At 39.9% G+C, this 19,361-nt stretch overlaps 1 protein-coding gene across 1 annotated transcript in view; it reads left to right on the top strand.

Moving 5' to 3' along the window:
• Nucleotides 1-6,055, top strand: part of RXFP2 (relaxin family peptide receptor 2) — a 45,214-nt gene extending 39,159 nt beyond the window's left edge. The window contains 3 exon segments of the mRNA XM_064645586.1: nucleotides 4,270-4,327; nucleotides 4,329-4,653; nucleotides 5,873-6,055. Of these exon segments, the coding sequence (XP_064501656.1) occupies nucleotides 4,270-4,327; nucleotides 4,329-4,653; nucleotides 5,873-6,055 (566 nt within the window).
• Nucleotides 6,056-19,361: the final 13,306 nt, after the last annotated feature.

Below are 19,361 nucleotides of genomic sequence, written 5' to 3' on the forward strand. Positions count from 1 at the left end.
CAGCTCTACATGGGCATCTCAAATGGGTGTCTCCAGGACACCTGAAATGGTTTTTGATGGATAACTGAGTCAATTATGTAGCAGCTGTGCCAGAATAATTTCCTTTTAGATTCTTTGTGAAGTTACCTTACAGATTAGTTTCATTATTATTCACAGGATTAGATGCAGCAAGTATCAATATTCTAGTCCATAAGCCACCACAGGAACAAGGCAGTAACCATAGGACAGAAAATAGTTTTGATCCATGGATGGGGACATGCTCTGCTGCTATATAAACCTTGACCAGCAAGGGAAAGTGTAGCTACTTCAATGTGAGAGCACATTAACCATGACAGATATGGTACTGCCAATGTAATAGTACCACCTGCCTGCCTGTCAAATGATTGTCTGATCTACATTTCCAACTGAGAACATGCAGCACAGAAACAAAGAATATAAGACAGACATAATGTCACACCCCCCCAATCTAACTGGGCTAGAATTAACCAGAACAAAGTGATTCAGTAATCATGAATTTTTCCAGAAGCCTTGCTGACAAGATGACAGGCATTTTATTTCATGGGAGAGACAGTGTATAATCCAAAAAAAGAGTTTAAAGTTTAAAATCTTGGGGGGTGGGGGTGGGGGGCAAAATATCTCTTAGCTCAGGTCAGGACAAAAGACAGACCAAATCCTCAAATAAAGTTAGAAATTCTCAGCGAAAAGAATCTCCCCTGTGTCTTCCTAGAAGTGAAACAGACAATAGAGCTGGGAATAGCTGGGTCAGGAACATCTACTAGGTTCTTTGGAAATACAGGAATCTCTGATCCTGGATTAGATATTGAAGGGATGTTTGCCCCAGCACCAAAGCTCTGGAATTTACAATTTGGGATTTAATCTTTTCATATAACAGACATGAGCACTCTAGTGTCTTATTCCTAGAATCATAGAATGGTTTGGGATGGAAGGGACGTCTAAAGCTCATCTAGTCCAATCCTCTTGCAATGAGCAGGGACATCTTCAACTAGATCCAATTGTTCAGAGCCCCATCCAGCCAGACCTTGAATGTTTCCAGGGACAGGGCTTCTGCAACCTCTCTGGACACCCTTGATACAGCCATAGCAGTAACACTGCATTGGTAGTAAGGCCTGGATAGATGCTACACACGCATTGTCATGTGTCAAGAGATTCCCTTCAGTTCTGTTTCTGATACACTTCACAAATACAGAAGTTATTACTCGCCTCTTTTACTAGGGTTTTCAAATTCAGGCTTTCCTTTCCCATCATACCAGATTCACATGTTCTTCCTAAACCATATTTGGAATCCTTGGGATCAGTAATTTTTGTCCTTTCATCAAAGTAATTTCAAAGGGACAAAACCCAAGTGCCATCTGTCTAAGCAGATCACCTGACTTGGTGATCTTATTTTTCTTTTTGATTCAATTTTGATGTTTTCCTTTTCTAAAATGTGATCAAAGTATATCTTTTGTGCACTGTCTTGCCATTGCTGTGAACCAATTTCAAGTTATACCAACCAAATTGTGTGAATAGCATGGGCTTTGTTTTTCTTGTTACTAGAGTGTCATTGACAGGATTTCAGGTCCTGTCACTCTTCCGTTATTTCACACACCTCTCCCTGAAGTATCATCTGTGCAGATATTCTATCAAATCCCTTGAAATATTATTGCCTACCTGAAGCATATGCCAGTCTGGATATGCCAATACCTGCACTCAGTGTCCACTGCAGTGGACTCACTACTACAGGTTTCTGTTAGCATTATTGCCTCTGGCAGTTGGCTACAGCTCGCTTTGAGTATGCCAGGAGTTTCTTCTCCTGTTTGGATTACAGCTAATCAAACAAACTATTTCCATGTCTTCTTTCTCCAGTATAGCCAAATGTGCAAAATAATGATGTTCTGACACTTTTTCTGGACTTGCTTGGATTGCTAATCCTCCAGCACATGCACTCCTGACATTGAATGTGCAGACTGAAGGTCTATTGGGATGCTGCAGAATGAAGCTTTGCTTTCAGATGCTTCAGGAAATGCTTAATGAATATACTCAGTACACAAAGTGTCCTTTCATGACTCTATCACTATCAGGATTTTTACCAAGTTGAACACTTTTAAGGCTCTCAGTGCCAGTACTGGTTCTGCTTGCATGCTTGTAATGTTATACTAACCTTGTTTCCTTGTCTTATGTCCTCCTCTCCTCTGGTTCTCATAGCAGAAGCTATCTTTTTTCCCTGCCTGTTCTGGGCTTATTAGTGCTTTCAGTTGTCACTCCTTTGTTAGTCAGAAGGCCCTCTGGCCAAGGTTTATAACAATAAGATTTCAAATCACACTGCTGTGAGCAGCTGAGCTTAGCACCGAGGGAAAGAGACAAAAACCTGTGCAATCACTTCTTGTGCTTCCCTTAATGGATAATGCATCGGTTGCTGAATGGCATAACTACAAAGGGAGCTCAGGCTAAATGCACCGCCTTACAACACAATCTTTCAATGAACAGCTCAGTGTGACAAATAATCATAATTCCTACTGAATGGAGTCAGGATTTTTTCCATAAGATACTTTCTTTAAGACCTATCATTTAAGAAAAGGCTTGTTTCTGTACTTCAAAAATTGGTAACTACAGAAATCCCCATTTTGTATAATTTATTTACGGATCATAATATTTACATATTTCACAGATACCTAGAAATGATTGAGAGTCTAAATATAAATGGAAGAATGTTTCAACATAGGAGGAACCTCTTCCACATATATATATGCAAAATACAAGAAAGGATAATTAAGGGGGTGGGAGGTCCATATAAAAAATGTCCAAAACCATCCCAGGGTGTTGCTTTTCATATTAATTTCTAGAAAAATAGATTAAATATTTCATTATATCAAGCAGAGAAAGGAAACATGCTCCTCATTTTGTTCCCTCATTTTTAGATATCACATTACTTTTTTTTCTGGCTGAAGTGGAATAAATAAAATTGTTCACTTACTTGAGAGTTACTGTAGCCTTATGCTTAGCAGGCAGAAGCAGAATGCCTCATTCATGTTCACCTGAAATTGGGAAGTGAGTTAAGAAACAGAAAATTGATTATATTTTGGACATGAATATGTTCATAGAGAAGATAGAATGTGTGTTGTATAGACATCTTAATTAGCTGTCATAAAGCAGGCCCTTTTCCTTCACAGTATGCCACAGCTACAGGCCAGTGACACCAGATGACTCTGAACTACAATTTCTGAGCTAAAGGCAAAGGGCTTTAGGAGTGTCATGCTTTCACTGTTAATGCCAGCCAGGATATTTACTCAAATATTTCTTGCCTGTCTAAATAGTTAAAATGTCCTTCCTGATGAGAAATCTTTAAACTTAGTTTTTCCTTTTGATTTTGCTCTTTCAGTCTAGAATCATTCTCAAATACTTATATTTGCTTCTTCTACATCATGAATGTAATCATCATCTTCAACTGACTTTTTCAAGCATCGTCTTTCTTACTTTATTGCTAAAGAACTCATATTACACTCTTTACTCTACTTTTTCCTGTCCCTTGAAAAATAAAATATAAGTCAGCTCCTGTCCACTTACTTACCAACAGACTGTGGATACAATCAATAAGACCACATAAACATGCAAAATCTGACATATCATTGTTCATACATTTCACAGCCATGTAAGCATACATTTCAAAACAAATCTGCTCTTGCACGCTTTCCTGTATTAGAGCCTTTATGTCCTATCCCACAAGCAATCTTTATTAGAGCTGCCACTGAAGCAGGCAACTATTTATTTGAATAATGGTCAAGAAACTGAAACATTTAAGATGTGATAATCTTCATTACCAAATTTAAGTCATTCCACAGACATTCCACAATCTGTTAAGACAAGTAAAATCCTTCAGCCAGGGACAGCAAAAATACTCTGTTTTTGAAGCACTTTAGCATGAAGAATATGCATCTGCACATTGATGACATATGAAGAGTAGTAAAGCAAAGTCCTTACAAGGTTTGTGAAAACAGAAACACACACCAGCTCTTATTAGGGCATATTACAGCGACTTGAAGGAAATCACTAGTGATTGTGGCCATTTTCAGCAGCATTATTACTGGGGACTGAAAGGACATGGGCTGCAAACAAATGTCTGAGTAAATCCTCCTTTGATTTAATATCTGTCACAATATGTCCCTTATATGCACTAGGAATTATTTTGTTAAAATTTCTTCTCTTCCAGCTCCTTGCATCTAATTGCATTACTGGTGTAATTCACACTGACACTGGCTTATGTTTAACCAGCAGCAATACGTGCTCATGTAATTTTTGATATTAAATATCATGGACAATATAAAAATTATGCTGTGGGTTGAAAGTTTACCATGCCATATCATGGGGTTCATTGCCATGCTATCTACAGAGGTGTCAGTCCTATTGTTGACATATCTGATCTTGGAAAAGTATTTCGTGATTGTCTTTCCCTTCAGTAATATCCATCCTGGAAAGCAACAGACAGTAGTGGTTCTTATATCTGTACGGATTGTTGGATTGTTTGTTTCAATCCATATTTCTGATCAAGAAGAGCCTATTTTCAGGTTGTGGAGGGCTGGACACCAGGTGCGCATCAAAGTTGGTCTATCATTCCCCTTCTCAGCTGGCAGGGGAGAGAAAACAAAAGGCTCATGGGTTGAGGAAAGGACAGAGAGAGATCAGTCAGCAATTACTATCATGGGCAAAGCAGGCTTGACTTGGAAAACTAGCTGAATTTATTACCAAGCAAATCAGAATAGGATAATGAGAAATAAATCAAATATTTAAAAAAACACCTTCCTCTGACCCCTCCCCTTTTTCCAGGCTCAGCTTTAGTCCCAGTTGTCTCTCCCTCCTCCCCCAGTGGCTCAGGGGGACAGAGAATGGGGGCTGTGGTCAGTTCATCACACATTGTCTTTGCCACTGCTTCTTCCTCAGAGGGAGTACACTTCACACTTCTGCTTCAGTGTAGGCTTCTCTTTCCACGGGGCCACAGGTCCTACCAGGAGCCTGTTATAGTACAGGCTTCTCACGGGGTCACAGGCTCCTTCAGGCATCCACCTGCTGTGGCAAGAGGTCCTCCTCTCAGGGTTGCAGTGGATATCTACTCCACCATGGACCTCCATGGGCTGCAGGTGGACAGCCTGCCTCACCATGGTGTTCCCCATGGGCTGTATGGGAATCTCTCCTACCCTTGTAGCCCCTCCAGTGCCAAAACCTTGCCACACAAACCCAATACACAGGTGCTGGGATCTTGACATAAATGACTCTTTCAATGGCACTCAGCTACTTACTGCAGTTCTCCACTCCATTGAGTTGCCATCTAATGAACAGTTAAAGGCCTTGCTCTCCAACACTGCACAATGCAATTAACTTTCAAGTTGCACATCTTGTGCTGCACATGTTCTTCCATCAGTACTTTGGGACAGATATCTATACAGAACTGAGGAAGCCAGTCTGAAATGAACACATGCCTCAGATCAGTCTGTCACAATGCTGAGGAATATGTCGTTCTTTCCACACTATGTGAGAATTCTGCAGGTGGTTTCTGCTTCAGATTTACTACAGCATTTCTAGTCAGGAGACCAGATCTCTATGGAATCACGTGCCCACCAATGCTGTGCATTAATTGTTTCTATAGTTACTTCTTATAACTTATTCACATCTTCCTGTGTAACAGATGGGAACATGTGATATATGACATAGGAGCAGGCTGTGTGACAGTAGATATCGAGGAGCTGTTTCTGAAATAAAATTGGTATCTATATACTACAGATACATTAAAATTATAAAAAAATAAAGGAAAAGAATGAAAAAGAAGTGGTTGGGAGAAAGGGAAGAGAGGAAAGACCATTTCAGTTCTCTTAGTTTTGAGTCTTATTTCCCCACAGGTATGACCCTGCTAGCCTCCATCATCATTGTGTTTTCACAGGTTAGTATGTTTTGTTCCATTAAAAAAACTGCTTTTCAGGCATCAGAGGTAAGGAGTAACATACACAGGGTGTTGCTGTTACCAATCGATATTTTTTTCAATAGTATTCATAATAATCCTCCATAATATGAAAGACACTAAAGATACATAGTAAATTGTCAATGGTTTTATCACAAAACCTATTTAGCCTCATTGGGTGCACTGAATTCCATTTGCATAACCACAAGAGAAGTGATTGGATGTAGGTTGTTAGAAATAAAACATGGCTATCATAAGGGTGTCCCAAAGATGTATGACTTTGACTGGTGTGGGGTCTATGATGGTGAGGCTCTCATGGTTCTCTGAAAAAAGTACTCCAGATTCCCCTCTGTAAAATAATAATGAAGATTTTGTAAGGCATTTTGAAACCTACTGATGAAAATTGCCATGTAAAAAATAAGTATGGGACTTGGCTTTATATTAAATACCATCCTAATGAAAAATGGGCTTCAGCTCATGTTTACTGTTTTTATTAAATTCCAGTAGATAAAAACACTCTCTGCTGAAAAACTTTTCCCCTTTCTCAGGAAAACCAATGGTGAACTCAATGAAAACTGCAGAGAGCAATGTTGAATTCAACCCCCTTTCTTGTAAAAATAATACTATAATTCCAGACAAAATCAGATTAAATGATGTGACATAGAGTAAAATAAAGGACATAAAGTAAAAATTACTTAAAGACACATTCGCTTCCTTAGCATTCTTACAACAAAGCATACAAAGTATTTTACCTGTTCACCCTAGACAATTCCTGCATAGTGATATTTGTTCTGCCAATACACAGTGCCTTGAACCCTATTCTCTGTACTGTCACAACTACCTTCATCAAGGAGAATTTGAAGCAGTCACCGGACTTGAAGGAGGGCAATTTTCAAAAATTACATAATTTTGGTCACTTCGGTCATGTGGAAAGACAACCTCCTCACCCGGAGCTCTTCATCTCTTTTTGGAGTTTTAAAAAATAACTTCTGAAGATAGCATTAACTTTTATTTATCAATTACAAGTGGTTGTTTCTTAGCGAGATACCAGAAACAGGTCCTAACTGCCTTACAGCTGCATTATCTATTTGAGATTCATATGTAGACCCTTTTTGGCCATTATCATCTCTGTATCCATCTTCCCAGAAAAGAAGATCACAACTGTTGCATTTATCAGGGTAGATTTGTATTGCAGATTGAAGCACAAGCAGACTGCACAGAAGGGCTAAAACCAGCAATACTTGTCTACTATTCATCCCTCTGCCCCAGAGAGTCAGTTCACCTGTACCTGCTAGCTATAATCTTCATATAATAGATATAGAGTAAGGGAAAGGATCTTTGTCTCATTTGGTCTCTACTACCTGTTTTGGGATATATCCTTGTGGCAAGGTGTTTGTGCCAGGGTTGGAAGTCCTTGGTGGGACAAGGCCAGAACAGTCTATGCAATGTGTAAATCTATATTAATCTTGTAAGATTTAAGTAGTTTGTGAGCTCTGCAGAGTGGTGAATGTCTCTTTGTGCACATAAAATCACTACTCAGGACTGCAAGACCCAAGCAGTGTTATTACTATATTTTTGAGGTACTAAAAGTCAAGTGAAACTTCCTGTGTAAGCAACAGAGCCCAGGCTGAAATAAGAATTAAATAATGAAGCTCTCAGAACGACCCTTGAAAGCAGTCAATTCAGTTTTCATTGCATCAGGTTTTATGAAGCATAGGCATCCGGGCAGCATGGGCAAGTACATGCTTGGGGAGTATTTATGGGACTGAGGCACTCTTAAGGAAGAACAAGTCCCCACTATTGCTTATGTTTTCATAACCACCTTAGCTATATATTGACTTTATCGCATATGAGCTGCTGACCTGTTATAAACAGACAAATCAAGCTCTTACAAAGAGAATAAAGCAAGGCTTTCAGCAAACTTTTACTTTGTTTTAATATTTCATAAAGATACAGAAAATGTTTCAGAAGGTCTAGTTCATAAATCATTCTAAAGTGTCATCAAAGGGGTTTGGAAGTGAGGAAGATCCAGAAATGGAAAGAAACCCCCAAGTGTGCAGGCAAATCACTGAAACTAAGGAGGAGCCTGAAGAGTTAACATTTCTCAGCTGAGATGGTGCAACTGAGTATGTGCTTTAGGCCCACCCAGACTCAGAAACATGATGGATATATTCAAACCACCATGAAGGCAGGAAGTCAATAGTAAGTTCATTGTACTATGGCAATGAGCCCTACTGGGAGGTTTCGATCCAAGTGTTCACACAGGACACACTTCAGCATGGGATTCCATCTGAAGAAATCTATATTTCCATTTAGGTATCAGAGGATGCTCTCTGTTAGTGACATGGTTGACCTACTTTCCAGTACTGACCAACCCACTGAGTGCCTTAATTTGGTAGACACTGTCCTACTTGGCCTGCAAGGTCCCTTGGAGCCTCCTGGATTCAGCATGTGCCTGGTCACAGCAGAGCAGGAGTACAGGGGCAGAGCAGCCATAGCAGCTTGATGGTTCATATCAGTGGTTTATCTGCTTGTAGTTGTGAAGGTGAAATAGGTTCTGGCTGTTGTAGGTCCTATAGGAAGTGTCCTTCCTCAGACACAGCAGGACTTTGGCTACAACCACGCTACCACGATGGATGGGGATGCCAGGGGAGGAGCAAAGCGGATCCATTGTTGTTACTGCAGAAGGGGTGGTTGCATGCTGAGGCAAAAGTCAAAAGGCAGTACCCCAGCAAGACTGCTCTAACACCTAAAATACATGTTGCCTCTGCAAACAGATGTGCTGGCAGCTACCTATCATCCAGAATTCATTTGCCTGCCCTGAAGAGGCAATTTCCTTCCTTGCACCCTCTCCTGACTTACTCACTGTGCACCTCTGCAGCAACCCATGTGCACTGCACTGGCTAAATAGTGGGGATGGGTTGAGAAACTGGTCTGGAATACACCACTCTGGGCACTTCCCTAGGATAACATAGACAAGATTTGTCATGTTTTCCTCTCCTTGAAAAATACTTCACTTTAAGTGGTTCTTTCACTTGAACTTTAGTATAAAGTAGAAATTGAGCTTTATCCAGCCTTGTAAGCCCACCCAAATTTGATTTATATGAGACAGAAGGACACTTTTTCACATTAATTTGCAATCTGTTCCAACAGATTAATATTTAAAGCATGTAATTTATTAAAATAAACAAATTCATGCAAATTTGTGTTTTCTGGTTTTCCACTTGCAGTTATTGAATTGCATATGAACATGGAAGAAGAAAAAAGCTTTGCTTTTTCTGACTAAAATATCTCAAACATCTAAGTTTCACTGTTAATTCTTAAAAGCTATTTACTTTTTGCAACACTACTACTCTTTTTTTCTCTAATTTGTACACCTTGATGGCCCTGTCCTCCCCTAATAAGATATAAAAAAATGGAAGACAAATTGTTAAAAAGCAAAAAGGAGGAATTATACACAGAATCAGAGATTACAGAATCACAGAACCCCAGAAAAACTGAGGTCTTCCAGGATCATGTCCATCTTAATTTTGATCATCTCCCAAGAATGAAGATGCCACAAGATCTCTGGGTTGCCTTTTCCAATGTTTGATATCTGTACAGTAAAGAATTTTTATTTTGTTTATATTTAAACAGAATTTCCTGTATTTAAGTTCATGCCCATAGTCTCCTGTTCTGGCATTGGGCATGACAAGAGAAAAGTCTGTCTCTGCCTTCCTTGCTCCTTTGTTGGTAAGATTCTCACTGAGCTTTCTCTTCTCCATGACGAACAGCCCCAGCTCTCTCATCCTCTCTGTATGTCAGATGCTCCAGTCCCTGAATGATCTTCATGGACATCTTCCTTGGTCACACTTCAGCATGTACATCTCTCCTTTGCTGCAAAGCCCTGATGTGGACCCAGCACTCCAGATGTGTCTTATCAGGGCTGAGCAGGGCTGACCTTGTGGAAACACTCTTCCTAACGCAGCCCAGAAGACTTCAGTCTTTCTTACCACAAAGACACATCGCTGGCTCATGACCTATTTGTTCCCTATTTGTTCTCTATCAGGACCCCCAAGTCCTTCAGAGCTGTCTTCCAGCTGATGGGTCTCCAGTGTGTACTGGTGCATGGCATGATTCCTCCACAGGTGTAGGGCTTGGCTTTTCCCTTTGTTGAACCTAGTGAAATCCCTGTTAGCCCATCTCTCCAGCCTGTTAAAATCTCCCTGAATGGCAATACAACCAACTGGTGCATCGACCCCTCCTCCCTGTTCTATATCCTCTGCAAACTCTGTCCCACTGTCCAGGTCAGTAATGAAGTTGTTAAACAGTGTTGAATCCAATATCAACCTCTAGAGTACTTCACTAGTGGCTGGCCTCCAGCTGGTCTGTTTGCCTCTCAGCCTCTGAACAGTTCGGTTTTCAGTCCACCTTACTGTCTGTACTGACTGTTCTTATTTCATCAGGATGTCTATGGAATATTGTGGGAGACAATGTCAAAAGACTTACTAAAGTTGAGACAAACTGTGTCCACTACTCTCCCTTCATCCACCAAGGCAGTCACATCACTGTAGAAGGCTATCAAGTTGGTCAAGTATGATTTCCCTTTCACAAAAACATGCTGACTGCTCCCAGTCATCTATTTGTCCTTCATATATGTTTGGAAATGGCTTATAGGATTATTTTTTCCATTACCTTTCCAAGTACCAAGGTGAAGTTGACTGATGTGTGGTTCCCTAGATCTTCTTTGTTGACCTTCCTGAATATAGAAAGTGACATTTTCTTTCTTTCAGTCCTCAGGAATGTTCCCTCACACGATGTTACAAAGCTTCCTAATATATAAAATATTGGGGGTGTTAAAAACATTCATGGGGCATTTTCTTGCCTCTAATGGCTGTAATTCTTTATAAGCATTTCCATGGCTATTTACCTAATTTTTAATTAAAATAAAAGAAAATAAGACCAGAACAAACAGCTGCACCTGAACAAATGTTCAGATAATTGCCTATCATAAAGAACTAAAAGAAGAGTTGCCTTTTTACTATGCTAAACATTTGTACTCTGTTGTTATTGGGGTCTGTTTAACAAACAAATATATAAAAAGCTAATTTGGCTTTACAACATAACTTTCTGACAGAACATAATTATGAATAAAATAATTTCTTGTCCCTCAGAACTAGTATGTTATCAATGACAAATGAAACACAGGGCCAGGAACTGAAGGTGAACAGTGACAATCCCAAGTGCAGTTCAATTGTCTGCAATGCAGGGAAGTTTTTTAAGGTCATTAACAGCCTGATGGCAGCAGAGAACATTCCCCTGTACCTTTTATCAGTGAACAGCTGAACAAAAAACACTTCAGCCTTAGAAATCCTAACAGGAGATGATCTAACAAAGAGACAGATCTTTTAAAAGGAAATCTTTTATATTATCTCCCTAATTGAAAGAAAAGATAAAATGGATCAGACAGGACTAGCTGCAGTGATACGAAACTGTCCAGAGGATGATGTATTTTAAAACAGGTATTTTAAAACTCTTGCAGAAATCCATATTATTCAGCATTTTCAATGTTTAGTGTTTTACAGTAAGTATGTGCCCTTAGGATAGTTCTAAAATATTGTGCATTATTCATTGTTTGTCTAGAATAAACACACTTGGTTTTCCTACTCTGAACAAAGGTTGCTCAGCAGGCACACTGTAATATCAACAAAGGTAATCTCAGGACAACACATGAATAATGGAACAGAAAGTGAAGTTAGACACCTTCCTATCTGCATAAATCTATAAAAAGTATTTCAGTATGATAGGTGGTGGTGATAGTGGACTGAATGTTGAACTACATCTCTGCATTCAAGCACACAGATGCCTTAAATAAATTATGTTTCAAAAGAGAGCCTCTTAATTCTAAAAAAAGGCTGCAGCAAAACATCTTTATGGCTTGGGCTAATATTTTTTATTATTCTACTAATTAGAAATCAATATCAACACTTTCTGAAAGGTCAAACAAGATGGTTTGTTCATTGGTATGAGTAGTATTTCAATGTTATCTGTTCTGAAGCCTAATAATGTACAAGAAACAACCACTGAAATGGCCATTGCATATAAGATAAAATACTACAATGCTGGGTGGGCACACTAGTTGAAAATTAATTTTTAATCTAATGTCTTTCTTTCAAATTTGAAATTCATTAATAAAAGCAAAGGAGCATGTAATGCAAGTATCTCCTACACGACACCTCTCTTTCCTTGAAAATGCTAGGAACCCCCAAAAATATTCTGGGAATTTTGCCTGCACCTGAAATCAGAGATTTAGGGATTGCAACCAGTCCTGTACTTCCTGAAGCACAGTGCAATTGTAATGCTTGGCACTATTTCATAACCTTACCGCAAGTCAAGCCAGAAAACTAAAGAGTTCAATGTGAAGAAGGAAGGTGCTCTACTTTTTCAAGGTTTGTTATCCTTTTTTTTATGCTCCCTGCCATTTGCTGTCTTTTCTCCATCTGCATTTTATTTCTGTATCATTTTTCAGCTCTGTTTTGTGTGCACTGATAGTAACATCATGTAACTGAATGAAATGCTGCTTTTCAGGAGCTGACATTTTAGTTACTTTTGCTTTGTTTCTGCTACCGCACATAGAAAGGGGCAAGGGAATGACAATGGAGGAATTGGAGAGTAAATAATCTCATTTGTAAAGGTTCACCAAGCAGCATAGCACAAAGGAATTAACAAGATGTTCATGGCAGCTCTTTAGCTCTTTAATCACTTCTCTAACATGTGGGAGACTTTCACTGCAAGGGAAAAGGTATCCCAAGAGAGGAGTTCACTTTTACTAGAGATATTTTTGGCCATCTTGATAGCACTATTAAAGATAACAGCAGTCCTTGGATTTTATTTCCACTTAATAGTCTCTTATTTCCACTTAAATGTCTCATATATACTCCCAGAGCCCACACCTCTAAGGCTGTTTCAAGTACCTCCACATCAACTACCCTGAGCAAATCTACCATATACTCCTTCAGAGACCCTCTGGCACTAAAAAAACGCTGCCATAAGAAATCACTGCTGACCTTGGTCCTAACTCATATTTTCTCCATCACATCCTGGGATGCCTTCATACAGTTCCAGGTAATGAACTGCTTCTGCTGCAGTGTTTCAGTATCCACATTGACTCCAGCAGTCCTCATGTGACATACCTATGGAAAAGGTGGGTCTGAAGCTGGGTGCTTCAGACAACTTCGGGCACTGGACAAAGCACCATCTGTCATTGTGCAATGCCAGATGCATAGAACAACCAAGGAATCATGCCACCAAAACTGACACCAGTCACAATTTTAGGATCAGGCATTTCCCCATGCTTTGGGAGCATGCCCAAGGGTTATCCAAGGGCTACTGGGCAAAGGGGAGAGGCAGGGAATTTATTCGTTAAGGAAGTGGCATAAGCAATATAATAAGACTGCAGACACAGCCTGTAAAGCTTTAATGTTTTTATATCAATCAGCAGCAGTCGGCCAAACAGCAAGGAAAGTTCACACTGTACCTATTCAAAGGGAAGGGGATCTGTGACCACAGCATGTGTAACAGGGAGAGTTTGGAGGATACTGAAACTGAAACCATAACACCATTGAAAGTTCAACAAGAACTAATATTTATTACCAAGAAGTGGCCAACAAAACCGAATAAATCCAAAAGAGAGGAAGGAGGAGGAAAATAAGCCCTTGGTACAGCTCCCCCAGTTACCCAGATGTTGCTTATAAAGTTATCTTACTGACCCAGAATGCCTAGAATTACCCATAGCAGAAGCTGCATTCCTGGAGAGTCAGCAGGCTCACAAAATAGCAGGTGTCCCCGTGAAAGGCAACACTGTCCTTGACGTGAAGCTTGCTCCCCCCCAAAATGAGCTATCTGCTTTTTTATACAATTAACTGAATGGCGTCTACCTGGGCAGGTGTGGCCAGCACTGCCAGGCTAGAGGCCCTCAGTCCCACCCCCTGGTTATGCAAGTGGGATCCCTTCTGCACATACATGAGTAACTTGGGATTCCCCTTGCGCATGTGTGTGATACCTGAGGGGTCTTTTCTAATTGAGTCTAGGGGTTTTACTTCATCTCCTTCTTCTTCGCTTTGCCTTTCAAGTGCCCTTGAAGAACAAAGTTCCTGTTTATCAGTGCTTGTTTTCTCATAACTTGGCAGGAAAAAGATAAACTCTCACAGGTGGCTGGGCCAAACACAGACCAAAAGTATCAGCGTTTAATGAAGCCCTGATACAGCATGACATCCCTATGGACCTCCAGGGTTCAGGATAGCTTTACTACATCTGACCTCTCCCCACAGGACTGTGCTGGTCAGAAAAGATCCAGCTACCCAGGAACTGCTTGTTGTCTTGCTTTTCAAAACAAGCAGTATTAAACCTAAACCATTTGACTTACAAAAATCATAGGAGACAAGAAGAAACTAATATGCAGGCAGTGATTTTAAAAATTATGTATATAGGTGAAACAATTTACAATTTGAGTGCAAAAGAGTTATTGAATGCTGCATTTATCAGTATGTATCGTGGTGGCAAAACCCATTAATATCATACGTTTTATAAATCACCCATATATAACTACCCAGAATCCAACTCTCTTTCCACTCTAACAGCCAATTAGGGGGTTATGTCAGAGTAAAGTGCCCTTTTTCCAGATCATACAAATGTTCTCTGACACTTTTGTTACAAAATACTTATTCAAAGGGAAGGAGTCCCTCAGTTTAGCTTTTCAATGCTGGGTGATCCTCGATGAGATATAGTCTCCCAAGTAAGTAGGATGAGGTAGGACCTGTGAGACTCTATGAGAAATCCAAAAGGGACACAGATGCAATAGTATAGCTCTTGTTGGCACATGGCAGAAGTATTTTAACTCTCACATTTCATTTCCCCTCTTTGAATCAGTTGTACCCCTTGGGAAAGAAAGCAGACAAATAAAGAAATCTCCTCCTATTGCTCACTGCCATAAAACTACTTCTCAGCTCTCTAAAATCAGCTCCACTCAGCATGAGAGAAATGTTATCCCAGCACAGAAACATCCAAACACAGGAGCTAAGATCATACACCAAATGAATCTCCATTTTTTCATGCCTACAAACAAGTTTGCAGTCTTCTTTAGGGGTATAAAACTCCTCTGCTCTGATTTCCTGAGATCTTTTTATACCGCTTGTATAAATCAGCCTTGGGCATATAGAGAGTATGGTAAAGAATCGAAGTCCACTGCCTGATAAGTTCAGCTCCAGCTCTGCAAGCGCTGGAGTTCTGTCACCAAGATTTGCTGGAACAGTTTTACTGATCTTTTGGCACTCACAAACAGTCAGATCATGTCATCAGTGCACAGCTGTGGAACACAGGCTGTGCCATCACAAAAACATGTCCTGAAGGAGTAACTTTGGCCAAGGTGCTTCCTGCACCATGTCTCCACTACTCCGTGCTGAAATGCTGTTTTCTCTTCTTGCCCACACCCTAGCCTGGTGCTAAGCCAGGTTTTCTTGCAGGGCTGCCTCTCAGCCATTTCACTACTCTCATTCACTGAATAAACAGAGAAAAAACAGCATTGCTTCATGGGAGAGGTCAAGAATCAGCAACCAGTGTCCAAGGAGAGAGTGGTGCCACTTTTAGTGGCTGACAATATTTAAATCAGCTAAAACAGGTGGTGAGACCACAGGTGGAGACTTGGGTAATGGTCCTTGGAGCTGCACTAACAGAAGTTTCATTAGTTGCTCTACTATTTGTAAATAAGGGAGAAAGGAGAGCCCCAGACAAAAACCTCTCTTCCAGTCAAAACATTGCTAACAAATAACTTAAAAAGCGTGAAGAAAGAATAGATGTATTTAATGTGAAAATAATAAAAAAAATTCATGCTTCCTACATGTTAGTCTTTGTCTATTTATCTGAAAGTCATTACATTTTTTTAATTCAAATATTCATCTGGTAGATCACAATTAAAACTGAATATTCATACGAGATCCTTGGAAACAGACTGGAAAACATTGTTTCATCATGAAAACCTAGTGAAATGCAAATAGTAAATAAGCAGCCACATAAAAATAAGTTCTCTTTCAGTATTAATATTTTAAGATTACAATGTAAAACAGTAAACAGGAAGTTCTTATTAATCCAGACTGACCACCTGATTAATTATATACCTTCACTGGCTCCTTCAGGCAACGTGGTTTTGTACAGATACATACTAACTGCTCACTAAATCCATGGCCCAGCACCTATTTTGGCCATGAGCTAAGGGTAAAAGTGATACCCCCATTTCCTGGTTGTGAATTCCAGTTGTGAATTCTGGTTGTGGTTACACAAGCAGCTGACTTTATCATGAATTTGCCAAAGTGGAATGTCTTGCCCTTGCTGCTTCCCTGCCCTTCTTTCTCTTCAATGCCCAGTTATGCGGCTCCACTTCTTTTGTATTAACTCTGGCAACCTCCCTCCACTGAAGTTAAACCTCAAATAAGCATTAGGACTTCTAAAGCCTGGAAATGTGTACATGGGGAATTCTGCCAAGCAAGTCCTTGTCAGGAAGGTGGAAATTCAGCTGTCTAAACATAGGTGTCTAGTGCCATTTGAGAAGCTGAGGTACGGTGTCTGGGAAAGCAGGCATCTCCACAGAACCCTACCTATATCTGCCAACTCCACAGACACCTTGGCTGCCACAGGGCTTCTCAAAGGGCACCAGATGTCTGTACTGAATCCCATCCAATGTCTATCATGCAATTAAGAACAACTTTAGGAGGGTCTGGAATGAAAAAGGTAGCTATTGTTAAGTACTAATTCTATCCCACAAAAACACTCTATAAAGGATGCTGCCCTAACTCCTTGTTTAAAAACTCAACCCTTTTAGTCTATCTAAGCACACTTGTGAGTTTTAGACTTATATTTTCTCCCAATAGTCCTAAAAATTATGACTCCTATTACAAAGATTGCATTGCATAAGAAAACAGAGCCTTTGATAATAACTAGTTTTAATTTAGGATGGTGACACAGAGCATTTATGTGAAATGAGCATAAGCAACAGGGAAGATGAGATTATTATAGCCTTGTGCATCAGTTTGTGACTTCAGGTATAGAATTAAAAGACATCAGAAAGACAGGCTAGAAAATTATGCTGCAAGTTTCAGTTTGAGGAAGAAATAGGACTTTGTGACAATTTCCAAAGAAGCATATGCACTCCTGTCCATCTTTACCTGCTCATAAAGGTTAAAAAACTGCCTGTTGATTGTACTGCTTCATCCTTGCACTTAAAATCACTAGCTCACTCTTGGCAGAGATGAGATTCACTGCCATCTGCTTTACACCAAAAGGTACTGTACAAAGAAGTAATTCTTTTACACCGGAGAGATGTAGATGAACAGGAGGCAGTAGGACACATGGGGTTGTCGAATTGATTTTCACCCAGATAAACGAGAAACAAAAGCTACAGCAGCTGCTGAAGCACAGCATATTAGACCTTCACCTTCCTTCCAGCCCAGAGGACTCCAAAGCGCAAAGCAGGATCTGGTGATCTGCTGCTTTGTGTTACAGCTCACCACCAGCATAGTTAGAGAAAAAGGCTGAAAATACACACGGCTGTGTACATGCACGTGCCCATGATACATGCAACCAACATATTTCAAAGACATCAGGGTCTAGGGGTGAAGCCTGTCCACCTTATGCTACTTTTACAACTTCCACCTATTTGTCCAACTGATTCATTGGGATAAATGTTTTGCCCTCAGATGAAAAGCCTCTCCTGTGTATTCCTTAACTATTTAGTACATTGGCAAAACAGTTTCATCATTCTTAATAAATTAAAAAAAAAAATAAGCAAAGTGCGAGTTGCTTAAGTCACCTGGATTCTAAGCACAGACGTTGAAAGCAGGGTCTAATTATATCCTATTTTCTTTCTAGAGTTTCCAGAAATGTGATGATGTTTCAGGCAGCAAAGGGAACTAGTTTTACATGAGCAGCACACGCATACATACAGTTACCTTCTCATCCACTCTTCCTTGAGTAGCTCATACCTCATCATGTCATCTCAGTCCTGTATTTTTTATTAAGGTCTTTAATTCATTAAGAAGGTCTCACCTCCCATTTTTTAAAAGTTTTGTTTCCACGGATGTAACACCTATGAAAAACAAGCAGTAAATGCTGTGAAATGAAAGTGAAAAAGGTCTCTTAATTGCTATTTGACTCATTATGTAGTAATATCTAGCCAGCCCTCGCACTACTGAGACGGCAGAACATTTGATATGAGACATAGTAAAAGTAAGAGACAGCATTTGTTTCTATGAGTTTCAAAGAGCCCATGTGTTAACACATTCTAGGCTTATTACCACTGTTGACAGGTGAGCATGAGAAGTCTTACTTCTAAAATTAGGATCTCTGTTGCCACAAAAATCTTAATAGGTGAAAACATGCTGCATTTGTGTGTCATTATCTTGGTCATGCTGCTACATACAAATCTGGTCAAGCAGACTAAAGTTAGATTCCCGTATGTCTTGTTCAAGGCACAGCTATGTCATTCACCAGAGCAGATCAGGGAAGCAGCATACAGATGAAGCTGGTGTACTACATATTTAGCGAGTAACATCTTCTTCCTTATGCTCTGTCAAATATCCTAATGTAGGGAAAATAATTTCAGTGCTTGGTCTAGTATTGTAGTTCCTGTTACTTCCCAATCAGCTACGATCCTATTCACAATTGCTCTGAATCAAATCATGCTATTAGAGAAGTCACTTGTGCAAAGTCTCATAAATCATCATGGTTTTGCACTCCCTTTGCACTAGTAAAAATGACAAAGAAAGGCAAGCAGCCACAGAGAACTGCACTGAATGCTTGAGTCCTTTAGAGGGGACAAGCAATTACAGTTTTATCTATTCAGACTTTGGCAACCGATTTCTACCTTTTGGTTCCCCTGTCAGAAAAATCAGTATAATTAGATGCAAGTGCACAGTATGCAGTTTGAGGAAGGCATCTGAAGGGTGCGTAGGCATCTGAAGGATGGTGAATGCAAGTACCTCAAGACAGTGCCTCCCTCCACGAAAAGATTAAATTTCAAATTATTCCTCCATTATTCCCCATGTGGCACGTTTTGCAGCTGGTGTTTTGAAGTCATTGAACATACTCCCCTCCTCACTTCTGACAGATGCCAAAGTAGCTCCACCATCACCTCCCATTCAGTCTGTCCACCCTTATTCCAACTAATGGAAACTGGCAGAGCTCAGTTCACAGATCTCATGAGTTAGTTGCCAGAGTCCTGCCTGAAATCTCATTGTTGGAATAAGACACTTCTGGACTAAAGACTCTGCAAAGAAATACAAATTTTTAAAAGGTAAGATCTGTTCCACATATTGGAAACAACTAAGACTGTATTTAAGAATGTAGTTTCTATGCATTCCCATAATGCTGGCCTTCAGTGAATGGA

This window comes from Pseudopipra pipra, chromosome 2, assembly GCF_036250125.1.
Source record: "Pseudopipra pipra isolate bDixPip1 chromosome 2, bDixPip1.hap1, whole genome shotgun sequence".
In the NCBI taxonomy this organism is placed as follows: Eukaryota; Metazoa; Chordata; class Aves; order Passeriformes; family Pipridae; genus Pseudopipra; species Pseudopipra pipra.